The sequence below is a fragment of the Ptychodera flava genome, chromosome 20 (assembly GCF_041260155.1).
Source record: "Ptychodera flava strain L36383 chromosome 20, AS_Pfla_20210202, whole genome shotgun sequence".
Classification (NCBI taxonomy): Eukaryota; Metazoa; Hemichordata; class Enteropneusta; family Ptychoderidae; genus Ptychodera; species Ptychodera flava.
The window spans coordinates 35,891,238-35,903,111 of NC_091947.1; the positions used below are offsets into that span (position 1 = coordinate 35,891,238).

Sequence of the window (11,874 nt, forward strand, 5' to 3'; positions counted from 1 at the left end):
ACATAAGTATCCCGTAGGTGAGTACATCATTGTTTTGGAACATGCACAAACCTTAAAGAGAAAGAAATGCACTTCCAGTGGGGCACTGAAGACAAACTCTGAACCGACATCAGTGTACTCCAGAAAAGTCTGAACTTGGTCACCGAGAAAGTTGAAAGTCACGTAGCCCGCCGTGGATCGAAGTATAAAAATACCAAGGGCCAACTGTAAGCCGACACCCCAAAAGACAGCTGACCATTGTACCTAAGAACAACAAAAAGACACGTTACCTATGAGAGTCGCCGTATCGATGCCCTTTCATGATATTTGCACGTTTGACAATCTGTATTCTGTTTGTGTCGTTTTTATTTGCCTTTTTTGTTATCGCTTATTAACAGCATTATGGATATCTCGCATTCCGTACAGTAATGCCAAAATACATTATGTAATCCCAATAATTGTCGCGAAACATCGACCGACTACTCGTTTTTATGAATGATTCTATCTAAATATATTTTATTTCCTCGCATCCACATCACGGAGACCGAATACGAGGCAAAATGTACATGGAACGTTTGAGAAAAGTTAAAATTGAATATAAATATATTATATCAATACTTGTATGTAACATTGGAATCGATCCTCTTTGAAAGCAAGAATTTGTGCAACAAATGGTGTCTGAATCCTTTCAATTGTTGTCGTCTGAAATCATATCAATGTGATATTTCTCCAACATAGCGTTTTATGAATCTTTTAACGTTAACATAGGATGCCCCTAAGAAACAGATTCTATAGTTCGAGAAACAGATTCTATAATTCAAACGTTTCCACAATTTTTTTACATTTTGCGGTAAAGCAAATTAAGGTTTCGCCTTTGATTTTCGCAAAACTTGAAAATTAAATTTCACCATGAAGTTAATACAGGATAGAGACTAACTTGAAATTTATATATATGTAAGTTTTAGGTAGTTTGATTCTGTGGATCTACAGCTGTTATTCTTGATTTTAAAAGAGAGCGGTTGAAAGTGTCCTTAAATTGTCTGAGCAAAAGTCTGAGTCTTTCAGTTTCGATGTGCGTGCTTCCTTTCTATAAACAATCCCTAATGTCAATCTATATTCAAATTGGATAGCTATTTACAATAATACGATCTAGGAAAGGCTTGCTTTATCGTGTATCTGCCTTCAACTGCACTTCAATCTTGTTTTGGAACTTATGATTAGCTGTAACGTCTGCCATCTTATCCGATTTAAATTCGAATCACTCTAAATGCTTTCACTTCAAAACATGACAAATCGTGCTCGGTGCTAATTCTGTCTCATTGTATTTTGCTTCTGCAGTTACTTCAACGTTATCTTATACATGGAATCGTTTTAACACTATCAAAACGTAGAAAGTTTAAATTGGCATTACAGGACTGGTATTTACTAATCAAGTCTTACCATAAATAAGATAAAAGAGAGTTTACATTGTCTTTATGAAAAGTGTATAGACAGACAACATGCAAGCTATCATCAAAGTTTTCAATTGGTTATTGTCGGTTAACACTTACTCTGCCTCGTCGCTTGGAACACAGCCAACTGAACAGAATAAAAACGATAAGACCTAAACCAGAGATCATCTGATGAGGTCTTTCACGGAAGATTTTGAAGACATCCATCCACCAGGCGAAGAGTACGAGGAGTACGATCAAGATCAGTGGGACTAACCTGAAAATTTGATGAATTTATATATAATATATATATATATATATATATATATATATATATATATATATATATATATATATATATATATATTATATATATATGTATGTATGTATAGGATAGCCCGAGTACGAGGGCTCTTCTGGTTTATAAAGTCCAACCCAACGATAAAATGTCGAGGGCCGCAGGCCGAGACATTTTATCGTAGGGTTGGACTTTATAAACCAGAAGAGCCCGAGTACGAGTGTTTTATCCGACTTAAAAACTATCGCCCCTAACTGATATATTTTCGTTTTCAATGTGTTACGTCAACCGTCCCCTTTGTCAATGTAACATGTTTAGGATATGAATTAAAACTTTTATTTGTGAAATAGCCTTCCAATGTAATGGAACACTTACATTAGTTTAAATGCCCTATAGGGCATATTAGTTTATGTTTGTACCACAGCAGATTTTGTGTTGCAGTTGGTTTCCGCAGTGTTACCAAATTTGAATATTAAAACGTACCAGATGTCTACAGATTATGACATGTTCACTTTTGATTGGACAGTACTTTACTATGGCGCTGTCATTCGTTTCTGGAATTTGGTGACCAAGGCTTTACGAGTAGATAAAACACCCTTAATTGAGCACTCTGATTGGTCAATTTAACAGTAGATAGTTTTTAAATATATATAATTCAGACAATAGTGCAAGGTCAAAATTTAGAGGTAGACTTCTAAACATAACAAAGTGAAATATATATATATATATATATATATATATATATATATATATATATATATATTCTGATATTTTTGATAAATCAGGTTTTAATCTTGGCCAATAAAGATAAAATGCATCACTGGTATTTAAACCGTGAATTTCTACGCAATTGAAAGATATACATGCTGTAAATAAACTCGAGACGCAACTTAGTGTTAAAGTAGTGATATCAATTGTTTAGACTTCATGGATTGACTTTCTTTCATAGTGTGTAATTTTTAATCAGATTTCTCAGCCTTTGCCACCTAGAGTTCGTTTCTCAGATTTATGTTCTCAAAATCTTCGTCGTTATAATTATTACCATCATTTTCATCGAAAAGTATAGCTGATTTTACAAATAGTGAACATAAGTCTCTCTCTCTCTCTCTCTCTCTCTCTCTCTCTCTCTCTCTCTCTCTCTCTCTCTCTCTCTCTCTCTCTCTCTCTCTCTCTCTCTCTCTCTGACACAGTTTTGACTGTTAATCGAGGGAAGATCATAATAGATCTCAGGTCAAATTTCTCACCATTACTAAAAGCGTCCTATACAAATGCGAAATGACAAAAAGATCAATAATGTCATGAATGTAGTTAAGCTTATAGTAACGCAATTTAGCACAGGCTTACCATCGCCAAATACGCCAGTGTTTCCTGACATGGCCTAGGGGTGGAGCACAGATATGGAGATAGATAACGTCACCCCATCTATGTTGTATGAACTTGTAAATGGCTAGGACTACGAAACAAATGGTGATGATCCACAGTCCTTGGGCTCGCCACAGATCGAGAGACAGAGCCCAGCAGAAGTACCCGGCATAAAGTACCAAAAAGAAGATACCAATGCCATACCAAATACCAGTTTTGTGTTCGCGGCATGCCTGCATTATGTCTCGCTCCACTTTATCAATGGTCTGCGAAGTGATTAATTTATAATTGAGAAAAAAATTCAAACAATAGTGCAAGGTCAAAATTTAGAGGTGGACTGATAAGCATAACAACGTGAAATTTGCACATTGGACTTCTCAAAATATTGCCGCTCCTTTTCGGCTTCGATTGGTATGCCGCTAAAATGGTCAGACTGTCTACCCGTCTCAAAAACATGAATAAACTATGCCTTTTTCATTCAATGGAAATTGACGAACTGTGCACAACTTTCAAAGGAGAACAAAGGACTAAAATCACATAAGGGGAGAACCATTTGATTTCTGGGGGTATGGAGGATTTTGAGGAAAAAAAATTGTCACCAGGTGAGAGAGAAGGAAAAAAATTGATTCTGTCATGGCCTGAGAAAAAAAATTGTCATAACAGACAGAAGTGAAAAAAAATTGTCACAATGCACCAGAAATTAGCAAAATTTGGAAACCTTATTCTCATGTATTCTTTGCTGGCGCGCCGCCATAGGCGTCGCAAATGTTTTTACCACAAGCAATTCTTATGTTTTTCCCCAGCACTCATGATATAAGCATGCACTTCATAGGTCTACTTTACACCTCAGTACACTCTGACCCAAGAAATCATATTTCAGGATTGCTGTTGCAATATCTCGATGGCATAGGCACTATCTAAAGAGGACTATTTGACTTCTGTAAATTGTGAAAATTTAAAACACAAGACAAGAGTCAATAAACTAGTGTTAAAACCAATATATTATTCTCTCAATATAAATATGTTAGAAAGATGTACCAGTTGACAATGAAAACTTGAGGAACAACAAATATAATGAAATACAATGTGTGAGCCTTGTTTCTCTGACCACAAAAGATATCATCTTCCCTGAGAACTTACATTGATGCTTGGTCATGTTAATTATAATATGACACCACACACCGGATTGCTCACTATAGAGTCCGTCGATAGTGGCGAACTCTCTCAATAACTAATCTGGCTTCACCTCTTTGAGGACGAAGATGACTTAATAATCACACAATCAAGCAGAGGGGATACAAAACAAGAGAGCGACTGATGAAGGAACCCCATTTTTGGTTCTTAAACACCGTTAAGACGAATCACTCAATCAACAAACCGGTTTACCGGGGACTGAGATCACATGACCAGGGTCAAAGCACTATCGATTCACCGGTGTCTCGCCAAGTATTCGGAGGAATGTGAGGGGGGAGGGGGTCACTAAAAAATTAAAAACTTCAAAATGTGGAGAGAGGAAGAAGGGGGTGGGGTTACTCAATTTTTTTGTGCAAAATAAATTGAAACACATCTCAGATTGCACCATTGCACACATCCATTTCTCAAAATTTTCAATGCGAGAGGGGGCACCCCCTCTCGTGCTCTCCCCCTTGGGTCTTCTAACAGTTTTACTGATAAAAGACAAATTGAAAATATCTCTCGGACTGCACTACACTGCACCGTGGCGCACATCAATTTCTCAAAATTTTCACAGGATCTAGGACAAAACTGAACTGTTGTGAATTCATCCTTTATTATCACAGAAACATGTTTTCATTTACCTCAGTTCAATGACCATTTTGACAGTTAAACATACCATATTCCCGCTTTTCATTAGAAGCTGGCAGCTGGAGAAATGACACAAGAGGGGCACAGATTTTCCGTTCCTGTATATTCATTTGTCTTCAGTCTCTGGCAAACAGAACTGTTTTTCACAAATTGTATTGTCATTGTTTGGTTGTTGAATATTGTGACTCAAACACTGATCATGCAAAAAATGTAAAAAATATCAGTGTTCAATGTCATTTTCAAACAGTTTTACCGAGTGCAAAATAAACTGAAACTCCTCTCAGATTGCACCATCAAACATATCAATTTCTGAAAATTTTCAATACGAGAGGGGGAACCCCCCTCTCGTGCTCTCCCCCTTGGGATATTCTAACAGTGTCACTTAGTAAAAAAATTAAAAAACACCTCTCAGATTGCACCAGACTGCACTATTGCACACATCAATATCACAAAAATTTCCATGCAAGAAAGGGGAAAGCCCCTGTGACACTTCCCCCTAAGCCTCTCGCGTGTTCTCGCCCTGTACTTTCAAATTCTGCCCGGTCAGATATCCTAGTGAAAACCCTGTCATAATACCCATCCAAATTAAACAATATACTATATAGTTAGATACTGCGTGAGCTTTTATATCTTTATTTTATTGTGACTTTGAATTTCATTTTGATGGGTTCGTCTTTTTTTGAACCATCATGAGATAACTGATGATAGTCTAGCAGGGTACATCAGGATTTGAAAGGTCTTTACTGTTGCTGTATTTTGTAAATTTTGCAATTACATGTATTGGTATTTAACTCTTCTAAGTGGGGCAATCAGTCAAAATTTTAGAGTTAGAGAGGGAGGTTTCTCAAATTCATCATGGTTGGCGAGGGGGGGGGGCACTCGAAATTTCGGAGTTTCAGGCCGTAAATAATGACGACTCCCTTATATACAACGCATTACAAACTTGGTGACCAATAAAAAAAAAATTTGCACTGCTACTCCATTTGGAAAAAAAATTGATGCAGGTCTGACGATAGAAAAAAAATTGCTGTCACTCTGACAGGAAAAAAAATTGCTCCCATACCCACTTCCTCCATACCCCCCCCCCGAAAGCAAATGGTTCTCCCCTAAACTCATCGTCAACAGCCACTGATGCGAGGACCAGGGATTGAAGACTATCCCTTTCAGCATATATTATTGTCCTATTTCTACTGGCTCGAATGTTGTATCAATCACTTTTAATTCTAGAGTGCTCACAGGCAGACGGAGCGTAGATACTGGACAATCTGCACGTTTAGAAATGCTGATGATAATTACCAGGACCTGCAAGCAGTGTTGTTACATTAAGAGAACGTTACTATTTTTATATTTATCTTGCACCTTGTCGTTCTGTAATTCCCTAAATAGTGTATTAAGAAGGATTTACATGATCGCCACATCGCGGTGTCGCTGATTGCTAGAGAGAAGTTCACTAATTAACCAAAACAGCCATGTTTTACGGCAACATTTCCGAACGATGTTTGAAAAAGAAAGTGTGACTGTAATGATGGCCGCTAACATACAGCTCGCAAGTACCCATGAACTTCACGCATGCCTTCCATACTCGTTGGTTTGTTTATTTTTGAATAAACAGTAGAGCTGTGGTCTCATAAAACACTGTAATCGTGATATTTGACCAACCTTAGTGAATTGGTTACCAGGAAGATTGAAATCCCCGTCATCATCTTCAATTTCAACGTGGACTTCCTCTGATTCTGCGAGAATAGCCCTATCATCAGCTTCAAGAGGGTTTTGTTTTGATTTGGAGTGATTTGACAACTCATCAAGTTCCACTTCATCGCCCTACAAGCAATCAAAGAAAACAAGGGTAAATAGATATACAAAGAATGAAGTATGTAAGTCAATGAATTAGTAAATAAGTCAGCGAGTAAATACGTTAGGGAGCCGTCATTATTTATTGCAGAGGGCAGGGCCGAAAGAATCGCCGACGGCATTTCGATATTTTTAGCTGTCCCCCTTCCTTACGTGCGAATTTTGAACACACACAACTTAGGCCTAAAAAAATTGTGCTGTTCCGATAACCAGACGTACCCTATTTTTTTTACCTGCCGACCCTTAACTTTTTAGAGCTACGTAAACACGGAAGTAAAAAAATAAACAAATCCCATAAAATCACGCGTTCGTTACTTGGCATTTGATTTTTGCTTGAACGAGGATGTCTTTTATGTTTTTTCCCTTTTATATGTATGATACGTTTTTCTGGAAATGTTGTGGCCGGTGTTTGACCACCCTGAACCCCTGAAAAATTAATATTTAAAAATAAAAATATCTTGGGAAAAAAATTCCTGCCAACCTACCTACCCTATTTTTGAAAACCATGTTATCCGAACAGCACAATTTATTTTTTTTACTTACCGAAAATTTTGCATTAACCCACTTTCCATAATAACATACATGCACTTTCGCGCACTCATTCATAATATATATATATATATATATATATATATATATATATATATATATATATATATATATATATATATATATATATATATATATATATAACTTTAACACCACCTATACAAATAGAATGGTACATCCCAAACATATAAATGAGAGTGTTGCTAAGAATCCTTTCACTTCTTTACGTTTTACATTTTCCAAGTTTTTGTAGGTAATTCAATGAGAAATGAATACTATTTTTATGTCATCCAATTGTTGTAATCTTTTTAATAGTTTAACGAAATCTAGAACCATTTTGTCACATTTGATGACTTTTAATTTAAAATAATCTAAACTTATATGATTTGTCGTAAAAAAAAAACTTGAGCCTCGTAACAGGGCAGAAGATGCAACTGTTGATGATGTTTGCAATATTTCTGTGCAATATAACAACTACAGTTTCTTGCTGTTTCCCGACAGCATCCTCAAACACACAATATTCAGTCTGTCGACAAAGCCCGTATACAAATATGTATTAGGTGATAATTTAATGAGAGTCCAGAATGACAGTCATTCGCCAGTAATACAAATGCATAGTACACATGCACAGGCTGTGTTAGCAAGCTTAGTACTGGACAGTGCAACATGCTTCAGGGGAGAAAAACAAGAACACAGTTGTTTAAACTCAACAAAAATATTATCAAAGTTGATCCAGCTACTCCCTGTCAGGTACCGCCTTGCTACTGCAGTGTCACTGTCACCGCATACCTGAGCAGTGACAGTAGTTGAAGAAGAGTTTTGGTCTTGTGATAGTTGGGGGACTTGAAAAATTTTGATCATATGGAGGGGCAGATTTGATTTTTTTTCGGTTTTCGGGTATTGAGAGGAATCTGAAAAAAAAAAAGATTTCAATCGCAATTCCTCCAGCCCCCCCCCCCCCCCCAATCGTTATTTGTGAACGTAGCCCAACTTGAGAAGAACCAGAAAAATCGATTAATACTATACAGCTGGGCCAGCCTTGGATCTGACTCAGATGAAAGCTGTTAGGAACGATTTTGTCCTTCAACTGTTGTCTTGTATCTGGGAGCATATCTACCACAGCATGTTTGAAGGCTTTAGCGATTTCCGTTTGACGCCCACACTCACTTAACGTCGCTTTTTATTATGTAAATAGGTCAAGGTATCGTAAACATTGTCATGCTGTCACACCTGATTGCCATTTCAGGTCACACTATGAGCACAGTTTACCTCAAATCTTAACAAAAGAAGGGTCAGGTAATAGTGAGCAAATTGGCAATTGTGTTTTTGCTGGGAAAGAAAGCTACTTATGTTTACTACTTATTGTGCACTGTAGAATAAACTTCATATTTATATAGTTGATGCGGGTGAACTGAAAGTGGTGCGCGATTCACAATCAGGTGGCGTCAAAAGTGTCTCTCGAGTCAAAGGTGTGATAATCATGGCGTCTTCGCCAATTCTACTACCATCCTTAGGGTTTGCTCTAGGCATTGTGATAATAATGGCGTCTTCGCCAATTCTACTACCATCCTTAGGGTTTGCTCTAGGCATTGTTCTCTCTATTGATTCTTTATACCTAGAGGGTTGACACAATTATTTATTGTAAAGAGAGAGTGGATGAGTGACATTTTACAACCTGAGTTCGTCCTTATCTGAGGGGCAACTTCCGTCATTTGGTCACTTGGGTCATTAAAATCTAGCGTGACTTAGAGATACAGTGTTACTTTTGTGCACAGAAGGTTAAAAATTTCTACTTGTGCTCGGCCAGTAATGTCCATGAAAGGTGAGCGATCCAGTGAACGAACACCTGAACACTCAGACAGAGGGACGGAGCTGATTTAAGTCATTATGGTTTTCAATATTTTTTTATTGAAAGAACAGCCATTATGTTACGTTCAATAGCCGTAACAAATGTATTACTCGGGAAGATTGGTCGATGTCTCATTCGATTTATCAATCTTTTAAGCCTTAGACAACAGAAAGGTTGTCCTTAGAGTCGCCATTATTTGTGCCATAAAGTAGGTTATGACAATATTTGCACTCACCAAGCTTCTTGGATATGTTCATGTGAACGACTCATATACACCGTGAGGGGATGAAAGGAAATCCTGCCCGAAAGACACACCTTGTTCATGTGTGCAATGCGAATTTTTTAAAACTTGTTTTCCTGTGTACAAATGCTTCTTACCTTTGCCGTTCGGCTTGGTTTTATTGAACCATGGTGACCTTCGCCACTTTCGAGGGGATCTTTGTCAAGTTCGTTCTGTTCGCTGACGAAGGCAAAATTTTTATGACCTAGGTCGTTCATGTTCACGGATTCTGCGAGTTTTAGCGGTCACCGTTGTGGATTTTTCCGATGGCTAGTGTCCAGAATCCTGTATCTGAACCGATTAATAGGTGATATAGATTAGTTCCCTCGCTGTTGCACTCGGAGGCTGTTGTCTTCTGATTTTATTCACGATGAAATAACCTTGCTCTCAGAGAAAACACTGCTAAGTACACTCCCGAACAAAGCTGTCGGCACATTATGACCTTTCTATACAGGTCATTTAAATGTTATAGTCATTGATCTTTTGTTCTCTTCATGCATCAGGATACATGAACACAGACACAACCACGAAATAGCGCCGCGTTCGTTACGAATAGTAGTCGTGCGTAGTTCAGTCCTCACCAAACATGAGTACCACGCGATCGCAATTCTTGACGTGTGTAGAATTGAGATCGATGGCTTTATTTACTCAGCCCGATTTACAACTGCAGCTTGCTGATATTGTTTCCCCCAGAATGAATTTCTGTCTACCCCATAGATTCTCATGTATCGTGAAATGACACTATTGGGTAAAATTCCAAAGTCAATTTTCTTGCACACACGCGCATTTCTAATAGTTATATTTTACCTTATGTACACACGCAGAACAAGACAAGCATATGTGCAATAAAGTTTGAAATTGCTTCGATCATTGGAAGATAATATTTGACACTCAGTGGCAAAGTTTTGACTATCATATATCATCGTGTAAGAGGTCGTGTGGGGTCATGACTCAGAAACAATCCCGGTCAAAGGTTTGTTTGTTCACAAATTTCAACCTCTGTTTTAGATTTGGTTCGACACGTTGAAACGATGCTCGTTTCCACAAGGTTGGCTAAAGATTATGTGCAAAGATCAGGCGAAGTTCCTCCATGTAGCCTTCGTTGTATACCAATTTACGGCAGTTCAAGAGCAAAATAAATTAAAGGCCCAATAGCTACGAATTGTTTGCATTATTTTAGTTATTTTATTTTCTAAACCAAAGTTCGTTCGTGTAAATGCGCTAAATGGAGGACATGTATAGAAGTATCACTGCTCGCTGATTTGGACCATGCCTACGTGTTGATAAACAGGTGACGCACTCATAAAATGGCGCCCCATGGAAAAGCACAAAACGGTATTTCATTATTGTATTATTGTATTGCAGTATTTCCTGCACATACACATCGTGATCATATAAGAAACAAGCATGATGCCATTTACTTGAATGCACAACACATGATGGCCAACAATTTGCTGTTGTAATCTTTATTTTGTCTTTCACTTGATTATTTTTTGAAAATGGTAAGAAATCTAAAATTATGTTAAAACGTTTGAATTTAGGGAGCCGTCATTATTTATGGTCTGGGGAGGAATCTGAGGGGGTCACTCAAATAATCGAAAGCTACAAAGGGGGGGGGTTGCTCAAAAGCGGAGAACAAGAAAGGGGCGGGGCTACTCAATTTTGTTAGTATGTACTGAAGCATTTAGTTGAGTTATGAATTAATACAACAATAATAGTAAAGATATGTATATTCATACCCCGTATACGTACACACACACACACACACACACACACACACACACACACACACACACACACACACATAATAATAGCGCCGTGTTCTGTCGCGATCGATGCCGTGATCTACGTGAGCTTATGCGATAACTTCAGACATGGAAACAAGGAAGACATGTCCAACGAAATTTCGAGTCTCTATAGCTTTTGTAGCTATTCTAAAGAATGGAATGGAGGTGCCGTCGCGACTAGCGCTCGATCTCGGACGGACGGCTCAGCGTCACCGTGACACGTTGAACCTGGCGTGGCGATAAACACAAAGCTGCACCTCAACGTAAGGGAGCGTTCAGTTTTTACGGCTGGGGGGGGGCGGCAAAATCTTGTCGCCGGTGTTCAAAAAAATATAGACCCCCCCTGCATTTTTCGTGAAAAAAAGATGACCCCCCCCTTTGTCAGACGAAAAAATTGATGACCCCCCCCCCCCCCGCTTAAAAATAACTAAAACCCATACGTCAAATTTACCCGCATGGTTTGGATTTGAACTCCGGTACGCCGCGCACTTTATTCGTGTAGCAGAGATGCCAGTGCACAAACTTCTCAGCCACATCCATTGAAACATCTGTTAATTAGGATGACTGTAAGGCAATTTTTAACTTCATTTCAATAGACAACTCATGTCCATGGACATTGTATAAAGTAAACCTTATTGGAGTGATTCGCCAAAGGCAGCCCTCCG

At 38.1% G+C, this 11,874-nt stretch overlaps 1 protein-coding gene across 1 annotated transcript in view; it reads right to left on the reverse strand.

Moving 5' to 3' along the window:
• LOC139120826 (solute carrier family 28 member 3-like) overlaps nt 1-10,049 on the reverse strand; it is a 31,284-nt gene extending 21,235 nt beyond the window's left edge. Inside the window, exons 1-5 of the mRNA XM_070685399.1 lie at nt 9,521-10,049; nt 6,553-6,714; nt 3,052-3,335; nt 1,530-1,686; nt 52-243 (exon numbers count right to left, since the gene is read on the reverse strand). Coding sequence (XP_070541500.1) covers nt 52-243; nt 1,530-1,686; nt 3,052-3,335; nt 6,553-6,714; nt 9,521-9,640 — 915 coding nt within the window. The 5' untranslated portion in view covers nt 9,641-10,049. The remainder of the gene's footprint in view (nt 1-51; nt 244-1,529; nt 1,687-3,051; nt 3,336-6,552; nt 6,715-9,520) is intronic.
• Nucleotides 10,050-11,874: the final 1,825 nt, after the last annotated feature.